Here is a 23,617-nt window from a genome sequence, read left to right on the forward strand (position 1 = left end):
CCAATGTTTGTGAGATTTTAAAAAATGGATTTGGAAAAACAGTTGGGAAGGAAGGAAAAGGAAAGGAGTTGAAAAGCCCCTGGTTTCCCCAGATGTTTGCCGAAGTCCGAACATATGGTGCCAGGATTTTCCAAAAATGAGGAGAGATAGAGAGTAAAATTATGGCCTGACCTGTGGTGGCACATTAGATAAAGCGTCGACCTGAAACGCTGAGGTCCTCAGTTCGAAACCCTGGGCTTGCCTGGTCAAGGCACATATGAGAGTTGATGCTTCCAGCTCCTCCCCCGTTCTCTCTCTCTGTCTGTCTGTCTGTCTGTCTCCCTCTCTCTCTCTTCCTCTCTCCCCCGGCTTCTCTAAAATGAATAAGTAAATAAGAAAGTAATTTTTTCCCCCAAGCTATGCCTTCCCCCAAATAAAGATACATCTTTAGGCTGGTGATCATTTCTCCTTCCACAGGAAACGAGCGGAGGTCACTTAGAAACAATTGTCATCCTTTAGGAAAAATAACAGAGTGATTGTGGAAGTAACAAAAGGGGTCAAGGTGTTTGTGCTAAAAAACTTCAAGATCAGGCCTGGCCTGCAGTGGGAACATCCAAACGGGTTCTTCATATTTCACATTTTATAGACAGTCTTTTCCCTAAAGGATATATTTTCATTAGGTCATAAATGCACCAACAGATGAGAGAGAGGAAAAGAGAGGTGTGTGCGGGGTGTGTATGTGCGCGCGCGCGCACTCCCGATTTGGGGCGAGGGGAGCGTTAGGTAGGAGGGGCACGGGTACCAGGTTTCTAGGTCTGTGCCCCCCACGCCCGCGGGGAGAGGTCAGGGACCCGCGAGATGAGGCCGCGCTCCTCGAGGCTCGCTTTCTTCGGTCCTGCATTCCCTGTGGGTTGCCCTGAAGCTCCTAACTGCCCAGAGTCCAAGCATTTACTTGCCTTAAGGCCACAAGAAGAAGGGGAGTAGGGTAGGAGAAACCTGTTTTTCTCAAGAGAGCTTGCTAAAACTTGAACTCGGAAGGTTATTAGTTGGGGCCTCAGTGCCTGGGCCTCAGTAGGAGGAAAATGGGTTGCCTGGTGCCCTTTCCCGCTGGACCTCGATTCCCGGACTAGAGTTTACCCCCCAACACCCAACCAGTGCGACCTGGTTCCCTGAGAGGCGCCCCGTTCCACGCAGAAGACAGAGAATCGCCCTGTCACCGCTGGTCACCGTTAGTTTCTTTTAGCACATTTTTCAAAGTGAGTCGGAGTTATGCAACCAGCATCAATTAGCCGCCTGAAACGAGTCCCGGAGATTGTTTAAATCCACAGCACTGATTTCACACTTAGAAGCCGGTAGCAGTTTTGAAATTACTGTAAAACACCACCCGGATGATATATCGTCTGTCTAGGCCAGATTAACAAGACACGTGCGCATACTCTATGTTTAAATCACACCCTGAAATGCGGAGAAAATATTTCAATAGGGATCTCCACGCGACAGAGCAAAACTGGAGCAATAATTATTTCCCTCTCTTTGGATTTCCTGTTTCTACAGAAAGCATTGGTATCAAGGACGAATTAGGTAACGTGAGCTAAAAGGCAAGCAGGTCGCTGTCGTTTAAACCCAATCACAGTTCGTAGTTCAAGGAAAACTGCCTTTAATTGACACCGTGTATATTCCTCTGCTCCTCTCCGGCTGCCCAGGCAGGGACGCCCCCAGGAGTATTTATTTCCAGGGCTTTTGGAAACAAAACAACTAACCCGGTCTGCTGTGTAAGAGAGCGCTCCAAGATGGACTGCCGGAGAAAGGCTTTTTGACCCCTGTGGAAATTAGTCATATTGACAGACGCCGGGGGAAGGTAAATTACCCCGCGCGCTGACGTTACGCAGAAGCGCGCTGGCCTGCGCCTCCGCCGCGGCGCCGAGGGGCCGGGGCTCCTGGTTCGTTTCTCCTGACTCCTACACAGCCTCACTCTGCTTCTCTGTGGCCAGCGATTTCAACGGGAAGGCGACGGAGGGAGCGGTTAAAAAAGAAAAATAAAGGTGCTAGAGAGGAAAACGGCAGAGAAACCAAAATAGTGGGAAGGAAAGGGAAAAGCTGTGCGCCGTGGCGCGGGGCAGCTGGAGGACAGGGGAGAAAACGCCCCAAGTCCGGAGAGGAGGGAGAGAGGGAGGAGTGGGGAGCGAGAGGCCCGCGCGGCTCCCGGCTCCCGGGTCCGCCACTTGGGAGGTCCCGGCCCCAACCCAGGCCCGACCAAACGTCCCCCCGGGAGGCTCGCACTCGGGCGGGGTCACAATTACATCTCGGCTCCAGGCAAGGACTTAAAAACCAAGTGGCGGGGACTGCAGTCTGGAAGCAAGGCCCTGCGGTCATCAGAGGGGGTCGAGCCCGTGCACAGGAATCTTTTACAAGGCATGTGGGTACAAGGGGAAAAAAAATCAAAATAAGCCACTTTCATCCAGATTGGGCCGTGAAAAATAAAAGCTGCCTTTTAGAGGGGGCGAGCGGGAGTTTTGAAATTCAGTATGTGTTTTGCTTTTGTATAGTTTTGTGGTTTTACCTTATAACCTAAACCTAGGGGAAAATTGTCGGGGAAATAATAGCTAGGTTTTTTGTTTTTGTTTTTTTTTCCCGGAGAGGGCTGTCATAAGGGGCACACAGATTTGTTCCTAATCAGCTTGTGTTCTAGGCCTGCAAGGAACTACACACATCCATATAGAAAGACCATTATACAGACAAGGGGAAGATACTGGCGTGGCCGGATTATTGTCGACATAAAATAGGATCTAGTGGTCCCACCTCTTTTCTTTATAAAACTGAGACTCCACGGAGAGGGCAAAAGGGAAAGCGTCAAAAGTGTGGGATCTGATTTGACCAGAGATGGGACCACAAGGCTTCTCTAAGAGTAGCCGGCCTGGGCACAAAGGACGCGGGGTCAGGACACAAAGACAGGGAGAAACTCGCCCGGCGGCTGCAGCGTGGGCGTCCAGTTCAGTCTGGTCTCTGGCCCTTGTCTCCAAGGAAGGGACCAGATAGCCGGCCGGCCCACGAGGTGGAGCAGGAGGCGACCCCGTCCAGTGCGGAGTGGGCCGGGCCGGGCCGGGCCGGGGGAGGCGGCTAGGGCCTCCTGGACCTTGAGCCTCACAGCTGAGGCATTGTGGCTTCTCTTTCGGGTCCCTAGAGCCTTCACTGTAGCCGAAAGGAGGCTCTCCAGCTGCCCTGCCTTGCGGGGGTTGGGGGTGGTGGAAGTAGCGAGAGGCGGCTGCACGGATTGTTGGAAGAAAAAATTGCTTATCTTTACGTTAAAACAAAACAAAATGTATTCTCTTTCGCCCCCGCCCCCAGCCCGTGGGAACACGCTAAGTTCCACGGTTGAGAGGACCGCGGGGGTAGGGATGGGTGGGGTCTATCAGTCCGGGCAGAGCCGGGGCGCCGTGCACCCTCCTTCCCGTCTTCCGCCCGCGCCCTCCCGGCCCTGCTGCTCCCCGGAGCCGGCCTGGGCACCTCGGGAGGGAAGGAGGGGGGAAGGAGTCTTCGCGGCCTCTGAGGGGGCAGGGACACAGGACACTTCTTTATTTTTTAAAATAAAGGTTTAAAATAAGTATAAGAGTTTCTGCAAAGGAGTTTCCAACCCGGTGTACGCCCAGGAATGTGAAATTTGGGACCCAAACTGGCCAATGTTTATTGTGCAGAAAGCCGGGTTCTCACCTTGGAGATGCCCCGCTGCTCCTCCCTGCCTGGGCCGCAGCCAGAGCCTCCGCCCCCCCCCACCCCACCCCCACTGCCGTCCCGGGTCTGGCGGGGCTCCTGTGGCCGCAGCGACCCCACAGACAGCCCCCACCCCACCGCTGGGGCTCGGCGCAGCCCCCCGAAGTTGCCCCAGCTGGCGGAACAAGGAAGAGAAACGGGAGCCAGGCCCGGTACACTCAGCTTCTGCCTTGGATCGAATCCTCCCCGCACCCACGCCGCAGCGGCACCACCGCACCAGCTCTCCTTTCAGAAGGGTTCGGCCTTGCGGGCCACCCCAGCTTCCTGGGAGCTCCGAGGTGCCCCACGCCCCGGACGCCGCACCCCTACCCACCGGATTGTCCGCGGGCCCTCGGTGCAGTGCCGACGGCGGGGCGCGTTGGCCGGTGAGCAGGAACCGCCAGGCCCGCCAGGTCTGCTCTTTCAGCAGCCGGGGAGCCCTGCGGGTCGGAGATGCTCAGAGGAGGAGGAAGTGCAGAGGAAAAAAGAAGAGGAAGGGGGGAAAAAACTAACATACACACACGCACGCAAAACCAACTTTGGGGTTGGACCTTTTCAATTTCACACGAAGCGACCTGGAGTATCTGGAGAAGGTTTTTGAAGACGTTTAGGAGGGAGGGTGAGTTTTCTGCTGAGAAACTCAATCTGCCATACAGTAGCGGCCCCATCTGGGATCTGTCACTGCTGACAGCACCACAGGGCACAGCCGCGATCTTCTGCACAGCCTGCACTCCCTGAAATACCCTCCTTAATCAAAGGATGTCTGCGCGCCGAGCTCAGTGGAACGCGCCTGCGAATTCCAGCCCCGGCCCGCCCCCTCCCCACGGACACAGCCGCGGCCCCTGTCGTCTTCCCAGCACATTAATTAAAAGCGGAAAAGAGACTGAGGCTGATGTCATTGCTCTCAGAAGATCATAAACGTAAGAGTCATCCTGTGAGAATCCCTGAAAATGACTTTAATGAATAATTTCAGAGACAGTTATGGCTTTGGGTGATTACTGACTGAGAATATAAAAACCAGATTTGCAAAGCGAAGGCTATGGTCAGGCGGCCTGGCGGCCACTTTCCCATTAAAACCTCACCAGCTTTTCTTCAGCGCCAAGTTCTAGTTACAGACTTAGGTTGCATTTTCTTGTTTAAAACTAAAGAGCAACAAATACATGCCCGCCCCCTCGCGTTTTTGCCTGATCCTAAAGACAAAAATGTCAACCCATGGCAACAACAACCCGTGTTAAATAAAGGCAACCATGCCCTGGCCTCAGGGGCCACTGGCGTCCATCTTTTCACCCAGGGGTCTTTACTGCCATCTCAATTTAGAATGATGTCTTTTTTTTGGCATCTTCTCCGCAATGTACTTGATGATGGTTCAAATTTTCCTCTGCCCCTAAGTTCACTGTTTGTTCTAAATCCTTTCAGCTGGTGGAGCAGCAGACAAGCAGCAGCAAATGACCCCTACCGCTTACAAAAGAGTCTTCAGGTCTCCCTATCTCTTTAGTTCCTGTTCACCAGCGGATTGAAAGATGACTTGGTGCTGCAACAGAGTTCTTTGGAAACACTCCATCTGGCCACAGGGAAGCGTCAGGATGGTTCTAGTTGGTTCATAGTTAATTGTGTATTAAATATACCATTTGAGAAAGCTGGGTTGTTAGGTAAAAGGGGGGCTGGTGAGCCTTTATATTAATGGTATAGCTGCCTGCAAGCCTGTTTCCTTTGCTTGGAAATATAAAATGGGATTCTCTGGGCCTGAGACCCATGTTAACTCATCCCATCTAATTCAAGTAGAAGTGAATTTATGTTCCCCACAAGACATTATTAGGGGCAAAAGCAATGTGGGCTTTTTGTTGTTCGCTTTGTTTGTTTTTGAGTGGTCTGAATGATTCCGAAAACTGCCCATTTGAGCGGGCTACAATATTAAAGAAGATCCTGGAGAAGCCACTTGCCAGCACTGTGGGAAAATCCTTTGTGTAGCCATTGCCTACCCTTCCCCCCTCTAGAAACACAGATAGGTTTCTCCTCCTCCAATCAGTAAGGATTCAGCTGTCTACAAGCCTCACTCTATCCCTAGCCCTCAGAGACTCCCCTCAGTTCAGTATTTCCTTCACCTTCTGCTGGAGATAGGGGTGGGTGGAAGGGGGAACCCAGCTCTCTCAAATGTGACGTTCTCACTGACTTGGGAGGAAATGATTCTCTTCCGTTCCAGATTACATGAAGACACTGGAGCTTGGTGCACTGAGTGCCTTGAAGAATTGAGGAGGGTGAACATTTGGGGAGTTTTCTCAACTGGATTTCCTGTTTATTTTTGATAACCTTGGCCTCCCAAATAGATCTTCTTGTTACTGCACGCAAATAATGGGTTACGGTGTCTTTTCTTTCTAGCAAAATTCACTGTAGCCGCTGACACTGAGCTTAGTCTTTGCTGCCTTTGTGCAAACGAATAGTGTCTTCTAAATTTGCTTTGAGTCCTTGCACTGCCAATTGAGTTGAGATATAGGACTGATCCATATGGCCAGTTCTCTCTCTGTAGACTTGAAGTCATACAGGCCTTGCCCTCTCTCTATCCCATCCTTGATAAAGCCACCCAAAGCTGTTCAGCGTTCACACTGGGCGTTGAGAGAAAGCCAAGGTGAGAACCGGTTGCAGTGGGGTGTGGATAGTCTCAGGCTGTGGCTCCCAAGAGTTCTGGCGGAGCTTTTGAAAACTGCAGACTTTGGGTCTCCTCCCTGACCTGCTGCATCAGACTTTCTGGTGAAGGTGCGAGTAAAATAAAGACTGACTTTATTATTTTTTCAAGGTCTTTGGGGATTTCGGATACTAACTAGATGTGGGAAGTTCCAACATAAGGCTTCTGGAGTTGGATTCATCCCAGCGACCAGGACAGTGCTCCAGGGTGCCAGCGTCGGAGATCTGGGGTGTCATCCTCCCGTCCAGGAGTCATACAAATGTATCTAGTCGCCGCGCTGGGCTTTGAGACATAGTAGGGGCAAAACTGCCACCAGTCACCCTTGCCCTTGTGAGGTGTCAGTATTTGCGCCAAGGACACCTCTGGAAGGGGAAGAGGTGGAGATTCAGCAGAGGGTCCAGCGCCTCTGCTTCTTAGATCCTTCAGGTGTTAATAGCAGGTGCAAAGACCAGGGCTTGGAGAACCCCGTTCTGTAATCAGCCCTCCACCCTAGTAGCCAGAACCCCCCACTATTTTGGCCCCACGGGATGTAGGGGCCGAGCGGGCGCCAGTGCAGGGAGGGCAGCCCCAGGAACAGCCGGGATCTCCGGAGGAGCCGTCCCTGTCCCTGTCCCCGCGCCGGCCGCACGGGCACCGCAGCCATGGCCGCAGCTGTCAGTGTAGGAGAGCAGCACCGGGCGCGCGGAGAGCGGACGAGCGTCCGCGGGTCGGGACCGGATGTGGGAGGCTTTCCAGGCGGAATGCATCAGACCAGAGAGTTGGGGAACTCCAAGTGTGGAGAGGGACAGTAGAAGAGCTAGCCGGCTCCGCCTCACCTTAGACAAAGAAAATAAAAACGTCTTCTGGGCTGAAAACACACATTTAGGAAGTCCCTGTGCGCAGGCGAGCGGCGAGATGCAGCTGCCGGCCTGGCCCGGGAAGACTTGGCCGCGCGGCCGCCGATTACGCCCAGCTCGGCCGGGTGGCTCCGAGCCGTCTGCCCTGACGTCAGCGAGGCCCTGGGCCCCGCGCGGCGAGATAGGCAGCGCGGCCGGGCGCGGCGCTAATCACTGCCAGATGTCCCTAATAGCGGAGATAAAGACGGACGGGGCGGCCGGGAATAAATTTGTAATCAGGGCTCTACCATCTGATCATCAAAGAGGCCCGAATGCCGGGAGAATTTGAGAGTGTGTGTGTGTGTGTGTGTGTTGGGGGGGGGGGGTCGTGTTTAGGGGAGGGAGGGGCGCGCCCCTCGAAGGGAACCGACTTGGCCAGGCTGGAGCGAGAGAAGTGTAACTTCTGTGCGCGTGTGAGTCAGACACGCGGTGCACTTAACTCCCGTGAGCTCGCCGTGCCGCGGCCGCTGGGCTGTTGCTGGTCAGTTAGGCCCCGGCAGCCGCCGCTGGGAGAGGAGCGCGCGTTGTGCGGTGGCTGATGGTCCAGCCGAGCGCTCCGAGCTGTCTGGCCCGGAAATTTGGAATACGGTTTCTCTCCTGGAGTTTTCCCTGCCCGCTCCCCTTTATAAACTGTTGTTTGTCCCCATCTCCCCCAGTAGACCTAACCCTACAGGAAGGCTGAACTCGAGCCGTGGTCCTGGGCCCCAGCTTGCGGGTGGCTCCAGGGTCTTCCTCTCCGAGGGCTCCGTGGGCTCCGTCCGCCAGGCCAGAAGTCCTGCGAGTAGGGACGACTCGGTGGTCCCCTTCCTCGCGCTGGGATCTGGACCGCGAGACTTGGGTCCGGGGAGGGAATGGGTTTCCTCAGGCCAAAGGATCCAGAAAGGACGCAGTGCCCAGATTCAGCCCTCTAGGGTACACGCCACCGATCATTTCCTCTTGGCTTCTACCACTAGTCCCTTTTCCAAATCCAGGCACGTGGGTGGAGCTGGTGGGCAGGGAGAACTCACAGCAACCGTGGAAGAGAAAATCGCCAGCCACGTGCGTGGCGTTAGAGCGTTTCCTTAAAGCCACACCAGTCACTGAGAAGTTTCCCGCGCTTTGCAGACCCGCAGAGCAGTGCAGTGCAGTCCGGGCTAACGTGGTAGCCTTTGCCCAGTTTACTGTTCCCGGCACACACACCTCAAGCCCTCTCAAGTAGCAGGCCTTCTTCCTGATCTCCGTGGCTTTGCACTTGAACTCACTCTTACCCTCAGCACCCCTTCCTGCAAAATACACGTGCACACACTTACTCACTGGGAGTGCGAGCTCGTGTAAATCACGTGTCCTGCTACCTTAACAACTAGGTGAAGTACCAGCTCTGTGATCTTGGCAACCCCTGGGGGTAGCAACAGAGACAGAGATTGGGGGAGGGGAATCAAGCCACCCCCACCCCACGTCTCACATATTTAATTTCTAAGGCCTGGGAGGCTACCAGGGCCACTCCTGCACCTCTTCTTGTGGAGACGACCGGGCTGCCTGGCCCTGCCGCACCTGAGGAGGGCAGCCTAGACTCGGGAGGCCCACCCTTCTTAGGTGCCCGACCTATTGACTACTCCACAAACTACTGACTATTCCCCTGGGAGGCGGGAACTTCCCATCGAGATCCCAGAGAATCCCCTCCTCCCCAATTTAGAAGGCGAGAAGAACTCCAGGTGATCTTACTGTCATCTTCTGAGCGTCTTGACATGAAAAAACTCTTAAACCTGCCATCAGTGTCCGGGACTGGGCGCAGGGGTGTGCTTAGGGCCCACTCTGTTGAGTTTTCCGAATTATTTTCACACACACACACACACACACACACACACACACGCACACACACAGACACACACACACACTCAGACACACACAGACACACAGACACACACGCACACGCGCACACACACACGCACACACACAGACACACACACAGACACACACGCACACACACACACACACGCACGCACACGCACACGCACACGCACACACACACAGCAGCTGAACCCTCGCCCCGCTGGTGCTTCAAGGTTATCAGGCGCTCGGCCTGCGCGGCGGTCTGGGGCCGAACCCTGACAGCCAGATCTACCATCAATTTACCTTCCGCCGCCCCAGCTTCCCATTTAGCTTTTAACGTCAAATCCTGCATTTTTGTCGGCTCCGGCCTGTCTAGAGAGCTTGTGATTTCGCTGCAGGAGTGATTGCTTTTAACAAAATGGCAGCAACCACATTATCCGAGCAATTAAAACAGAGACCTTTTAGCCGTCCCGCAAGGCAGGGGCTTAAAAACTTTTTTTTTTTTTTTAAAGAAAAAGAAAGGGAGTTTAAAAAGGAGAGAAATGTGTAGAGGAGAAAAGCGTGGAAACACACAAGAAACGCCCGTCCAGCACACCGCTCCCTTTCCGGGGACTGAACGACGTGGGGCGGGGAGGCGGAGTGAGGACAATCTGGGCGTCCTGCCGGCGGAGTGTCGGCGGGTCGGGGTGTAGTCGGGTCACGAGGTTCGGGCCCCCGGGTTGTCGGTTCTGCTGAGTGTCTGGCTCTGGGTTCCCGGTGGGAGGACTGTCGCCGTGGTTGAGGTGGGTCTGGGCTGCTGGGCCCAGGAAGCCGCGGCCGCGGGAGAGGAGAGGAGGCGGCAGTGCCGGCCTGGGCCGGACAAAGGGGGCTGGTGTCTGGAGAGCGGGTCACAGCCTGTGCAGAGCCCGGGACGACGGTGCTGCCAGGGTCGCGACGGTGCTGCCAGGGTCGCGACGGTGCTGCCAGGGTCTTCCGGTTTCCCTCTTCTGGGGTTTAATAGACCAGAGAAAGTGTTAGACCAGCAGGAAGGCGTTGAGGCCCAGACGCGAAGCAGCCCAGCTCTCCAAGACGGGCGCAGGCACGCGTGCAGGACGCAGACGTCTCTTCTCCGGCTCCTGCTCTGAAAACCTCGCCGCCTCTCTGCCATTCACTCCTCTACTTCGGTAGACGTTTTCCATCGACCCCCAGGATCTTGTTGGCGTCTTTTCCCTGAACGGATTAAAGTAAAGACGCGAAAGGCGGCAGGAGGCAGGAGAGGGAGGGAACCACTCGGTCAAACGGACAGGGATCCCGAGAGGAACAGAAAATCAGGGCGCGCCTCCCCGCCCCCCTGCTATAAACAAAGGCAAGTGTCTGTAAACACAGCCCCGCGCCCACCGCGCCGGCCCAGCGCCGGCTGACCCGAGGGGAGAAAGTTCAGATCGCTTTGGCCGAGTTGTTGTAACCCCTCGCCCTCGCGTTGTCAGCTGCCCGCGGGAGGGACCCTCAGAGCCACTGGCTGCCCCCCCCCCCCGCACTCGCAGACTCGCCCGCGGCCGCGGGCTCTCGGGTGGGCGCCCACCGGGCGTGGGAACCGCTGGGTGTCGGGCAAGGTCTGTGCCCGCAGCCGAGGTGTGAGCATCACCCTGAGGGTGGGCTCCAAAGTGGAAAGCCCCTGGCAAGCCTCCCCAACTCCAGATTTATATACGTGGCGTTTCATGAAACAAACCGCTTTTTAATACGTTTCACCTTTCTTCCCTCCCTCCCCTCACCCCCGCGTCCCTCCCCTCCCCCTCCCGGGTCCGCCGAGGCCTTCACGGCGCAGCGGTCTCCCGGGTTCCCGGAGCCGAGACGCAGCCTCCGGCCGAGCGCACGGGCAGAGGAGGCCTCGGGGACGTCCTCCCGGGCCAGGCCGGGGCTCGGGGACACAGACCCCGGGCGGGAGAAGCCCTCGGAGGCTGGCAGCCGGGAAAGGACCTGCTTGCTCGGCTGGCCCGCGGCCGGGAAGACTTCAGACACCGCACAGTTAATGCTGAGCTCCCTGCAGCTCCTTGTAAATCCAGCCCCCGCCATCCACCCCCCTTTGGAATCCTTGGCCGTGTTCGAGGTTTCTTAGTTGACGTTACCTAAGTTCCTTGTTACCTAATCATAAATTTGTTTTGAAGGCCCTCCCCACAACTGCCCCCAACCCTCGTCCTGCTCAAATGAGAATCCCCCCCCCCCCACGGAGACCACGCAAAACCTCTTTCTCCCTTTCCCATTTTTTTCTTTCTTAGATGGAAATCCTACATTTTGAATAAAAGGCTCTGCGCCTACGATCCTCCTCAAACCTCCTCCACGGAAAATGCACTTTCCAGACAATAGCTCCTGGTTAATTAAGTTCAGGGAAACCAGGACACCTTTACACCCTCTGAAGGGACTTGAGGCCCTTCCTCAGCCCGCCCCGCGTTCTCCCGGGGTCTGGGGGAGGAGAGGGCCCAGACGCAGTTAGGATTGTCATCGAGGACCCTTCTCTCTAAGGAACCTCTATGCCCTGGGAGGCCCGGTGCTCACGTTAATGATTGGTTGAAACCACTGACTCTTTCAAATAAAGTTAGAGGCAATCATAATTTAGTTTACTTCTGAATCTTTTAAATATGAAAACAAATATAACAGTTTTGTTTTCAAAACTCCTTTGAGGTATCAACTATTAAAAGATTGGGGTTTCTTTGTAAAAAAAAAACACAGTGGTTTATTGAATACTTACAACGTTTACACCTTCAATATTAATTAAATTCCACTTAGTTTTAGAGGACGGAAGTGCACAGAACAAGTAGCTGTTGGAAACATCTTCCAATAGGGAACAACCACAGATGAAACGACAGCACTAGGTACCGACCTCAACGGAAATGTTAGCGGCCCCGTTTTCTGCTTTGAAATAAAGCTTTATAATCCCCAGGAATATTTATATCCAAAGGCCAAGTATTAAAGATACACTTCATATACACACTAATTTCCGCTGTCTTTTATCTGGAAGGGGTTGGGTAGGTGGGAAGGAGGCCACGCTGGTGTCTACACAGCCAGGAGGAGACATTCAGACACAGAGAATCTACGAGACGACGGGATCCCTTACCACGCGGGAGTGTCCTCTTCATATTAAAATATGGAATGCTTTTCTTCAAATATCCACTCTTTTTTGGAGGGGGAGGTGGGGAGCGGATGCCTCAAAGGGGGGCAAAGAGAGGGGAGGCAAATTGCACATAAATAAACCGGATGATTCCAAACGCAAGTAGTCCTCGGAGTGGAGCGCGGAGAGCTCGCCGCAGTCCTGGTCGGCGCGCGGCTCCGGGCCCCGCTCGCCGCGCCCGGCTCCGCCTCCTCACTGCTTGAGCTCCAGGGCCCAGACGTGCTGCGGCCAGCCCGTCCGGCCTTTGCTTTTCTTGTCGTTGCTGCTCACTGTGCTTTTCAAGATTTCGTTCTGGGCAGGGGGGAGGCGAGGGGAAGAAAAGTGGAGAGAAAAGTTCAGAGAGGAGACCTGGTTCCACGCACCCCCGCGCCCCCCGGGCTCGAGGAGGCTGAGACGGGGAGGAAGGGGCTGGGGACGGGTGGTTTCAAGTCCCAGCCCCTGCGGAGACCTACGGAGACTGGCGCTGCCCTCGCTACCGCCAGGCCTCCGGGCGCCTGTAACGCTACCGGATCCGCGAGTTTATAAACAACCACCCGTTTTCAAGTCGTTTATGGAGGAGCTGGGGGTCTTTAGCGGGGGTCGGCGGTAAATATAGTTCCTCTGTTTTCAATCGTAATCCCAGATCCGTGCTCTCAGGAAGATGGGGAGCAGTTCCCCGGCCCTGGCTGGGCCTGTGGGCCGGCGGTCTCGGCCCGCTCACACTGCCTCTCCAAGGCCTCGGAAACCCCTGGTTGTTCTAGAGGCCACTCATCTCTACAGCTAACGCGCCACAGGCCCCAAATGAAGAAACACTCGACAAAGGGGTTTACTTTCCAGGCCCCTTCTTGGCAACAGCCCTTCTCTGGACACTATCGCCCTAAAGGCACTTGGTAAGAACTTGAGAAAACTAATTTTCAGTTATAATTTTGTTACTGTTAACAACAATAACGATCATAGTAATATTAAATATTTGTCTCAAAATGTTTAAGCCAATTCAAATAGCACAAGAAATACCCATGTAATGTACTCACATCTGATAAATTACATTTTAACCTCATGCCAAAGAAAAACCGGAGCTGCATTTTGAAGTTAAAAGTACTTATTTTATGTTTACATCTTCTGGGCACAGTAAGAACAACCATAAAACTCTTGGAATCAATGGCAGCCTCGTTCTCAAGAGGTGGAAATGGAATCAGTGAAATAATCGGAATTGAGAATTTTTGGGCGACTTATTTTTGAAACATATGAAAGCATCGGATTGTAGACCAAATGAGGATTGTAAAGAACAAGGAACGAGGCGTCCGGGCCAGCGCGCTGATCCGAAGATGCATCGCGACCCTGAGTCTGCGAGGTCCGCCCTAAGTGCCGGGCGGAGCAGCGAGAACACGGGGAAGATCAGCAGCGCGAGGCACCCCTCGTAACCTCCTCCTCCTCCTGCCGACACCCTCCTCGATCTAATCTGCCTCTTCGGGAAACTAGTCCAACCACAACCTGGCGCAAACAACCTAGGCTCAGGGCGCAGCCAAAAAAAGCGGGATGCCATTGCTCAGACCCCTTGGGAAGAGACGGGGAGCCCCCGTCCCCTGAACCCCGCTTCCCCACCGCCCGCCGCCCCCTGGTACTAACCAGCTCCTTCTTCCTCTTCTCTTCTTTCACATCTGTCTTCTTGATCTCCGCCTTGAAGGCCTCCGCCTCCCCGTTCTGGTCGTCCTTGGCCAGCAGGTCCATGAGGTAGGCGATGTAGCTGGTGGCCAGGCGCAGCGTCTTGATCTTGGAGAGCTTGGTGTCGGCGGGCACGTTGGGGATGCACTCGCGCAGCTCCGCGAAGGCGCTGTTGATGCTCTGAGTCCTGCGCCGCTCCTTTCGGTTGGCGGTGCCGCGGCGCTTCACCGGGCGCGGCCCCCCCAGGCCCGGGGGCCCTGCGCCCGGCGGCACCCCCCCGTAATGGGAGTGGTCCAGGCCCGCGGCGCCGCTGGCATACTCGGGGCTGTAGGACAGGGCCATGCTGTAGTCGGGGGGCGACATCTCGGGGTGGCCGATGAGCCAGCCGTGGAAGTAGGGGTTCTCCTCGTGGCTGCAGCGGCTGGCGGCGGCGGCGGCAGCGGCGGCGGCGGCGGCGGCGAACGGATAGCCTTCATGGTGCACCACCGGGTGGTGGGGGAAGCCCCCCACCAGACTCATCTCGCCCTCCGCGCCCCTCCACGCGCCCCAGCGTGCGCGCAGCCCCGCCGCGCCCTCCGCCCGGGCCCCTGCTTCGGCGCTCGGCGGCCTCCCCCACCCCCCACCCCCCAGCCCCCGGGCGCCCGGGCCGGCCCGGCAGCCGCAGAGGGGGCTGCTGCAGCCCGGGCCCCGGGCCCCCGCCTGGCCGGCCGGGCCCGCCTCAGCAGCGCTGCGGCCGCCGGCTCCCCATGGGGCGCGGCGAGCTGGTCCCGGCACCGTGCGCCTTTGGCCGCCGCCGCCCGCCTTGCTCCACGGCCCGCGCGCCTGCTCCTGCTTCCCGGGCTGCTGCGGGGACGCCGGATCTTCTGGTGCTCATGCAAAAGCGCCCGGGCTCCCGCGAGGCTCCTTCGCGGGGTCGCCGGGCTCCACGCGCCGGCCGCGCTCCTGGCGCCGGAGTGAACTCGGAGTCCCGGGACGAGTCCGAGCCGCAGTTGGAGGAGCCGGCCCGGCTCTGCAGGGAGGCGGCGGGGTCGGCTGCTCACAGTGAGGCTACCTCCGTGCGACCCTCCCCTTCCCGCCCGCCCCTCCCCCCACCAGCCCTATCTGGGTTCTTGGGCGCTTATTGTTTTAATGAAAATTTTGGTGGTTGTTTTGTCCTTGAATGTGATTTTAGCTGCGAGTAACGTGTCCTCGCTCCTCTCCGGCTCCCTCGGAGGGTTTTCAGAGAGGTCTCAGTGCATCCATGTTCTCAGACCCTCTCCTTTCGGGGGAAGGATCTGGGCCCCGCGGTCGCCCGGGAACGCGAAGGCCTCCGGCTCGGGCTTTCGGAGGGCTCCGCGCGGCGGCGAGGGAGCTCCCGGGTGGCGGCGGCGGCGGCTCCGGGCTGGACGCCGTGAGAGGAGCAAGCGGACTTCCCCGGCAAGGTCTCCCTGTACAGCTACATCTTTAGGGCCGCTCGGGTTAATATATGTCGTCAGAGGCTCCTCACGCCAATCCCGGGACGGCGGGGGCGGCGCCTCGCGCTCTCCGCAATAAAACTTTTTGATGTTCTTCTTGCTAATTGCCGAGGTCCTCTCCCAGGATTGGCTGCCCCTTCATAACCATAAGATAATTAAAACGAGGGGGGGCAGGGTTAAAAAAACTTTTTTATCAGCCAGAGGTTAATGCAAGTGTTTAACAGATGCTTCATTATTAAAATATTTCCCCCCCCAAGTCTCAAATATTGAAGAATCTCAAACCAGGTACAGTATCTTTCCGGTATTTTTTTTTTTTTTCTGCTTAAAAAAAAAAAAGAAAAAGGAACGCAGATACTGTTTTTGGAGTGTTTGGTAGGTAACCGAGGCAGGAAACTCAGCAGGAAGACGGTGCCGTTGTGTGCGGGGCCGAGCGCAGAGGCGGCGTGGGCCGGGGCCGCACAAAGGGGCGCTGCGCCGGGGCGCGGGCGCGCGGGGAAGGCTGCTGCTCGGACCCGGGTGCGGACTGGAGACTCCGGCTCTTCACTTACCCGCCACCTTAATCCCGGCCCGGGCCGTTTGGTGTGGCCCCTGTTATTGTGGCTGCTTTTGGAGATCACAGTTGAGACCCCCGAGGAAATGGTCAAGCCGATTGTAAATCCTCTTATTTCCATATTCTTCAGGGACACCAGCCCCCGCGAAGACCTTGGGCGATTTCAAAGCGCAGGCACCTCGATTCCCCGAATTTGTGGTGTTGTGGCCGGTATCAGTGTTCCCCTGGTTTAACTAGTCTGTTTGGTAAGTAACTGAATATTTTTTACAGCGTGTTCAGAGCTTATTTTTCAGTTTTTATGAACAAACATATAAATATGTCTCTGCATTCCTGCCTCTCCCATAAAAGCGGGCATCTGTGGAAAGCAGGGTTAGTTATCGGAGGGGAACCATTAAACACCAGTTTAAGAGGCGGGCCAGGAGGGACGGCTCGTGCATGTTTAGACTGCTGGCCGTGGCGATCTTGAACGCATTATAACGGAAAATGGATCTCCACTTGTAAGTCACCGGCCGCAGGGCACGCGGGCCGCGGCGCCCTGGGGCCTGAGCTGCGGAGAAGGCTCGCAGGAGGCCAGCCGCGCGCTGACGGTGGGAAGGGACCGAGGCAGGGGTTGAAATGATCCCCCCAGGCTTGCTGTTACAGGAGGATTCCACTCTGGAATTCTTTGTGGAAAAGGGTGTCGACAGAAGCCCGCGGGCTGTAAATTAGAGGGAGGGGCCGAAGGGCAGAGTGAGCTGAGGCCGGTGCGGACCTGGGTGGCTTGGAGCACACTGCGGGGCCTGGCCGGGGTCGCCCGGGGAGACCGACGACTCCTTGGTCATCGTCCTTTGGAAGCAGGCAGAGTCAGGCCCGAGGCCGCAAAGCGGTGACGACAGTCCTCTCCCTGCCCGCTGGGTGCTTTTCGTGGGGTATGTAATTCGGGGATGGAAGGCAAGGTCAGGGTGAACGGAGGGCAGGGCTGGGGGCGTCCAATTCCGGTGCTGCCAGGGATTTGAGGCCGGCCGTCAGCCACTACCGCTGGGAGCGCTGGGCAGCAGCACTGAGAGGTAGTTTTTAGGTTTGCAGCAGCAGGGCATAGGAGAGGGAGAGGAAACCCGGAGAGGTACGCAGAAACGCGCAGGCTGGGAGTCCATACAAGGCCCATTCTGTACCCTGGGAAGAGGTCAGTTTCCTCGGATACCCTCAGCTGACCGTCTTCAGGCAGAGAACAGGGAGTGGAGAGTAGCTGAAGCCAGATTCGTTGGTAAGTGCCAGGGGCTTTTGCGCTCTGAACAAAACAGCCATCTAGAGCTTTGAACCTCCAACTCGGGTAGGTCTGCCGTTTTGAACACAGGCAGAATTTTTTTAAGACCTTGTTCTTCTAGGAAAGAATATAGTTAGTGTGGTTGGGGTTCTGTTTACATTTTCACCAGGAAGCAAACCCTGAATATATAAATACTGGTAGTTCAATCCCCTGACATTTGATACATTAAAAAAAAAGTTTGTTTATAAAAACACATCTAGGCCTTGAGAGCAGGTAGACAAAGTAAGATGGTTGCACACTGGCTGGGAACAGATAAAAATTCACGGAGAGTAGTTGGTAGTCTGTTTTCAGACTCAGGGAGTTTTGGGAACTGAACCGGAAGAAAAGGCCAGGGAGAGGGCTGAGCTGGAGACTGGGAGGCTGTGCCCACCACAGGCAAGGAGACTCATGGCAAAGGCTTCAGCAACTTGTCTTGCCTTTCTCATGATCTTTCAATTGAGTCAACGGCAACAGCGACGACAAAAAATATGAGCAAGTCTATTCCTGGTCCCAAACAGCATGGCAAGTGATAAAAGAGACACCGGGGACAGAAAAAAGTCATAAAAGATGCTAATCTGAGCATCAGTCCTCACTGACAGTGTCATTACCAGTTAATTAATGTGGTCCAAGGGTCCAGGGTTTCCTTTATCTCAAAAAGCCAAACCCAGAGGCTACAGCCTTAGAAAGGCAGCTTTGGAGGCTGGGGATATCTGGGGGAACTCTAATATCTTCAGCGGTAGTTACTGACTCAGAGGCCAGCCTAGCTGAACTCCACTCCGAATTCTCAACCAAATGTGGCCACTTTCCCCCCATCATGTTCTTCTAGGCACATTTTGCTCCAGGTCTAGAGGGATGCTGGGTTAGCTTGCTGGTTTGGAAAGCTGTGAGGCCAATGAGGCCAAAATGCCATCTCAAGGTTGCCCCCAATTTAGGTGGCCTGTGCTTTCTTGAGAGGGGGGAGTGATGAAAGTGATGGTAGTGGTGGTGAGGAGGAGGCAAGTAGAGGGGGAAAAAAGAGAAGCAGGGTGTAGTTCCAGGCTTAGATATCAGCCTAGTGTCCCCACCCCAGGGCTGTACTAGTGTGGCCTTTGGTGTCCTGCTTCCCAAAGAGCACATTTTCTGAGCACTCAGGGGGCCCTAGCTGCTGACATGATGCTGGCTGGGGGACAACCTTAGGGTGGGTGCCCACAGGGAGAATCCTGGAGTGGGCATTCTTCCCACCTCTCCTTCTCTGAGGCCAAACCTACCTGGGTAAAGCAGCTGCTCTTACCTGGGTCATACTGGAAACTGCTTCATAAGGGAGAATGTTTGTGGTTTAGTGTCCACAGTTTTTGTTGTAGCTGATGATGTACTCACTGTGCTGTGCATTACATCTACCTCCAACTAAACAGAGAATCGGGTTCAAACATTTATTTTGTACCCAGGTCTCTGTCTCTTTCCCTTCTCTTCTACCCCTCCCCCTGGAAAAGGCTCAAAGAGCAAGAGAGAGGTTGAGCACTCACTTGCAAACATTTTGGTTTTGTGAGATATTACTTTTAAAATCAATCTGGTTTAAACTAAATATATATATATATATTAAAAACTTCACACTGTTTTTTAGGGAAAATACAAATCTTTTTGAGATATTTATTATTTCAAAAGCAAGGGCAGTTTGTATCTTGTGTTTTGCTCATGCAACCTCAAAATAAGCCGGACCTGAAACGAACCAGGCCAAAGGGCCATAAATACACATTTTATGTTTATGGGAATTATGGCTCAATTCCCTTTGTCCTTTTCCAAGTCTTGTTTTACCTTATTTTCCCAACAAACATAGAAGTAACTGAACATTGCTGTATATATCTATAATAAGCTTATATAAAGTGAACCCCAGAAATGCTAAGAACCCCAGAAACCCACCAAACCCAAAACGTGGCAGAAGAAGCAACATGTTTTTGAAGATATATCCCCAGCCCCACCTGTTCCAAGGATAGTGCTTCCTGTGACACTGTGGTGCCTCTGTGTTCCTGTCTGGACTGGGCTGGGATTAGTCATTTTACATGCTAACCATTTAATTTCAGAACCTTTAGGAAATCTAGAACAAGGCATATTGCCTGAGGGGCTGCCAGGGTTTTTCTCTAGCTGGAGATTTGTAGGCCCTTTCTTCCTTGTTTTCCTTTTCAGAAATAGCTGCCTACAGACATGGCAAGTGACAGTGGCTCCAGAAATTAGGCGTTGCTCACAATACACATCTAAAAAGTGGAATCAAGTTTAATTGGACTTTTATGTCTGTTTCAGAAATGAAGGGCAGGAAAAGCTTCCTTTGGCTCTTATGAGGCTTTATTTCTTCTGAGCATATATATATTTATATTGATTTGGAGATGGGGCAGGGTATTTGATTTGTGAGCCCTCCTCTCACCTGGGGATGGGGGTGGGGAGGGGCTGATCCAGCTGCAATGAGAACTGTGGAGGAGCTGGTTGCTTATGAATTTCTTAACCCAGTTATAATTAAGAAACATTTAAATCAGTAGAGAAAATTGGGATTTGGCTAGTGCCTGTACGTCTTCCTTCCCTCATTTTGCATTTCTCTCTCATTCTCTCTTAGACCATTCACCTCGTCTCTCCTGTCTCTTTCCCTCCCTTCTAATTAGCCCTCTAGCAGTGTTTGGATTCACAAGGTTTTTGATGTCACTGAACCTAACACTGACAAAGAAGAATACGATACTGGGTTCATCTTAAAATTTCTAAGAAAAAAAATTAAAATTGAGATATAATTAACATATAACAGTGTGTAAGTTTAAGGACTACAGTATGTAGGAAACATCTTAATATTCAAGATTACTGGCATTGGGGATTTCTGTTTTCCTCAAATAATCAATGACTAGATCTCCATGTTAACTGAACTGGTCTGGAGGATTTTTATTGATGAGGGAGAACTAGATACTTTGCTGTGTATCCAAGTCTGTAAAGCTAAAATACTTATTTACACTAAAGGGAACAAAAATAATGTATACGAAAGGGTCTCACAAGATCAGTATAATGTATCCATAGGCAGCGTTATTAATATTATTATAGGGGTCCTAAGAGGTACTATAAATATGATCTTTGCTACTTTGTAGTAAAATATAGAGTTTAGAGCTAAAGCGGCACAAGAAAATACATCCCACAAGACTTATAGTAAACTACTTATCCACATTCTTATTTCCAGCAAATTATATGCACACTAGCAATATTTTCTTCCAAGCCGGGAGGAAATCATTCAACATTCAGATGAGAAACTCAGTGTAAATTTGCCTACATGCTCTGTGGAAACAACAAGTAATAGACTTTAACTAGTCTACAATCCAGTCTGGGGTTCAGGATAAAATACAAAAGCAAATGGTAATTTAAAGTGCAGGGCTTAGGACAAAGCATGTATGTGACTGAAGGGTTTGTTTGTGACTTCAGGGCCCAGCCTTTCCCGGTTCTAACTGCAGTGTTGCTCGCATTCCTGGAAGTCTTGTGCTGAAGCCTCCTTTGCAAATTCACATAGATAGATTTCTTTAGCCCTGGAAGTTTCTTCCAAACCTTTTCTACTGTCTTCTAGGGCCTTTGCTTCTAGACAAGGGACTTGAGCCAGAATGGTTAGGTTTCAGGTTAACAAAAAGAAACACTTTTATTGTCAATATTAATGGCAAACCTTGATTTTTACAAGGCTTGGGTTTAGCAGCATGAGCAGATCAAAAGCAGCTTGGCTTGGTTTCTCAATATTCTCTGGAGCTTAGACAATTAACTGCAATTTTGCTTCTAACGAAACAACACCCACAAAAGTTAGTTACAAAAATGTTAAAGTTGATCATTCAGCATAGATTTAAAAAAAATAATCTGTGTACAATGTATCAGGATCTAATAAACTTGTCCACTGAATGGGAGTTGAGTTTTGAAGGAAACCGCCTTAAGAAAATGTGTGAGCAGGGTGTCTTCATTTGCAATGTCGTGAGTCTGTTTCAGTGTGTGCATTCCACACTTTCTCGCCGGGCAAGGATCCGGCAGACTGAGGTCTCCCTGGTAATTTGGGTACACCGAGTCTCCAGTTAATGATAGATAATCAGCCTTTGGGTCATTCGGTCATTCTCTTATTACAAACCCCTCCTGCTCTCTCTGATCTCCTTTCAAACTAAATTTCACACAAATAAAGCAAGACAGGGACAAGTTCTTTAAAAAAAAGAGAGCGCGCGAGAGAAATATTAGAAACTCCTGATACAAAACTCTAAACAAGGAAAGGCAAACTAAAAGAGGATAGCAAAGAACATCTTATCAACGTGAACATGTTGTGTACAAAACATGAAAAGAAAAGGCTCTGGTTTCTGTTAAGGTGACAGAAAATTAAAATAAAAATAATTGCAGGCAGAAAAGTTATAAACAGAGAAGGCAGGATGCTTGCTGGAAATGCGCAGCACTGGGAGGCTAATTTGTTGTTACAGATTATATATCTGCCCCATGATTGGAGAGGCGCGACTTTGTTCCATTTTCCAGAAGAGAACGGTTTTCTTTTTAATACTTGTGTGAGTGCCCACTTAAGTTAACACAGGCCAAAACCTCGAGGAACAAAAAGTGGAATTATGTTCTGCTTGCAAAGCCTCCAACTTCAAACGGAGGAATTGGTTGCATACAAAAATAAAAAAATAAAATAAAAAGGCAGAATTCCATTCAGAACACATTTGGAGGCTTCACTAAATCGGTGTGACTGATGCTTTTTTGTTTTGCTGACAGAAGGCGAAGATCATTCTAGGGGAAGTCCAACTGAAACCAGGCCTCCCCTGCCTCCCCGGGGTCTTCCTTCTTCCAGTCTACATCTGCCTGTGACTCCAGAAAGACAAACTTCAGATTGGCCAGGCTACGTCTCTGACCAGATCCTTCTGGGAAGGCGCTGGTATGTGTGGCTCTAATAGGAGTTCTGGTGAGAGCGCCCCCATGTGTGCCACTTTCTTGTCCCTGCCCTTGATAGTCTCTCTTGGCCCAGGTCCAGGGATCTGAAAGGGTCAAAGTCGAGCCACCAGTGTTGTCTGCAAGCCCTAAGTTTTCAATTTGAAGGGAGACTGGAACTTTGGTTCAGGGATTGATCAACTCACAGTTCTCCAAATTAGAGGGGCAGGCGGGCGATGGCAGCAGGTGGCCAGCTGTGGTTTTGGCACCCCTTGACTTTCCAGCATAGCTAGCAAACAGCTCACCTCTCCCACTTCTGTGTTGCTTCTAGGCCCAGCTGAACTGCCGCCTCCTCCAGGAATGCTTTCCAGGTAGAGCTTCCCTTCTCTTTCCTCCACCAAATCAAATCTCTTCTGAGCTCCTCTCTGGCGTTCCTGCTCTGCTGTCTCTGGCAGGTCTTGGGGCACTTCCTGTGACTGTGGGATCGTGGAGAGGAGAGCCCAGTCAGTTCATTGAGCCCAGTAGGTAGGTGCTTAAACAACTTGTGTAAAAAGGGTCTTAGAACTATCAGGTGAATTCCGCTTATCCCATTTGCAATTGCATTGGTTTTTATTTTGAAAGCGGCTACAGCTAGCAGAGGAGTTGATTGTAGTCCATTAGGGACCTGACCTTCATCCTCAAGCCCTCGGGAGAACCAGGGAAGACATCTCATCAGTCGCACTGGCATCGGTCTGCGTCAGTCAGCTTTGGGTTCGAGAGTAGGAGAACCAGTCCCGCCTCGCCGGTTCCACCTCTTGACCTTCTGAGCTCTGGAGTCAGAGCCGGAACGGCGGACTCTGGGCTGCACACGGACGAACGCCTCCTTCTCTTTAAGCCTTAGTTTCCCCATCTGAGCAATGGGGGTAATGACACCGACCTCGAGGGTGTTTAGGGAAGATTAAATGAGATCTGGTTGCGCTCAATAAATATTTACGTATTTTCTCTTCCAACCTCTTCAGTTTCTTGCTCTCTCTCCCAGGCGCCAGAAGACCCCAGTCCGACAGCTCTGGGCCGGGTGGCGTCAGGGACCCCGCCGCGCCCCCGCGGGGGTCGCAAGGCCTCCGCCCTCGCAGGACAGTTAGCGCCCCGGAGTGGGAGGCGCGGCTGCAGCCTCCGCCCCCGACGGCCTGGCGATGGGGGAGGGGAGCGGCCGGAGCTGCCGCCTTAGACCAAGTACCTGCGTGGCTGCTGGGCCGCTCCCTCCCTCCTGGCTCAAAGCTCGTTTTGGTCCCACAGCCCTTTCGGTGACCACCCCCAAAAAGGCCCGTCTCCGCCGCTCGGGCCTGGGCGTCCCCGCTGCCGGGCTGGAGGAACCGCCGCCCCCATCTCCGGCGCTCCGAGGGCTTTTCGCCGGAGGCGGGCGGGAAGGGGTTAACCGCGCCCTCCCCCACCCCGCGCCCCCCGCGCGGGCGAAGGCCGCCGCCTCCCTCCCGAGGTCTCATTAGGGAAACCCTCACCGCTATTTTCAACATTTCCTCAATCAAGTGCCTTTAAATAGAGCTGCACAAACAAATTGGCGGCAAAAGCGTAGATCT

At 53.3% G+C, this 23,617-nt stretch overlaps 1 protein-coding gene and 2 long non-coding RNA genes across 5 annotated transcripts; 2 read left to right on the top strand and 1 right to left on the bottom strand.

The window, feature by feature from the left end:
• Positions 1 to 2,172: 2,172 nt before the first annotated feature.
• On the bottom strand, positions 2,173 to 14,483 carry HAND2 (heart and neural crest derivatives expressed 2). 2 transcript variants are annotated; one of them, XM_066387905.1, is made up of 3 exons: positions 13,841 to 14,483; positions 12,400 to 12,526; positions 2,173 to 2,185 (listed from the first exon to the last, which is right to left on the bottom strand). In XM_066387905.1, exons 1-2 carry the CDS (start codon positions 14,393 to 14,395, stop codon positions 12,428 to 12,430), a joined length of 654 nt encoding a protein of 217 aa, XP_066244002.1. In that variant the 5' UTR covers positions 14,396 to 14,483; the 3' UTR covers positions 2,173 to 2,185; positions 12,400 to 12,427. The 2 variants fall into 2 exon arrangements, with proteins under 2 accessions (XP_066244002.1, XP_066244001.1); XM_066387904.1 differs by lacking the exon at positions 2,173 to 2,185 and having other exon boundaries at positions 10,927 to 12,526.
• LOC136407605 (uncharacterized) lies at positions 3,783 to 6,067 on the top strand. The gene is made up of 2 exons (XR_010751976.1): positions 3,783 to 4,646; positions 5,143 to 6,067. It is a non-coding gene; the product is annotated as an uncharacterized lncRNA (long non-coding RNA).
• A 973-nt stretch (positions 14,484 to 15,456) lies between the features above and the next one.
• On the top strand, positions 15,457 to 23,048 carry LOC136389164 (uncharacterized). 2 transcript variants are annotated; one of them, XR_010748278.1, is made up of 5 exons: positions 15,457 to 15,615; positions 16,011 to 16,125; positions 21,891 to 22,050; positions 22,375 to 22,568; positions 22,665 to 23,047. It is a non-coding gene; the product is annotated as an uncharacterized lncRNA (long non-coding RNA). The 2 variants fall into 2 exon arrangements; XR_010748279.1 differs by lacking the exon at positions 15,457 to 15,615 and adding an exon at positions 15,831 to 15,909 and having other exon boundaries at positions 22,665 to 23,048.
• The last annotated feature ends 569 nt before the right edge of the window (positions 23,049 to 23,617 follow it).

This window comes from Saccopteryx leptura, chromosome 1 (genome assembly GCF_036850995.1).
Source record: "Saccopteryx leptura isolate mSacLep1 chromosome 1, mSacLep1_pri_phased_curated, whole genome shotgun sequence".
Taxonomy (NCBI): domain Eukaryota; kingdom Metazoa; phylum Chordata; class Mammalia; order Chiroptera; family Emballonuridae; genus Saccopteryx; species Saccopteryx leptura.

Excerpts from the sequence above, each read along its gene's own strand:
- HAND2 (XM_066387905.1), bottom strand. The coding sequence starts at position 14,395 with ATGAGTCTGGTGGGGGGCTTCCCCCACCACCCGGTGGTGCACCATGAA. Across the intron at positions 12,527-13,840 it reads AGAAGAGGAAGAAGGAGCTG|AACGAAATCTTGAAAAGCAC; the intron begins GTTAGTACCAGG and ends CCCCCTGCCCAG.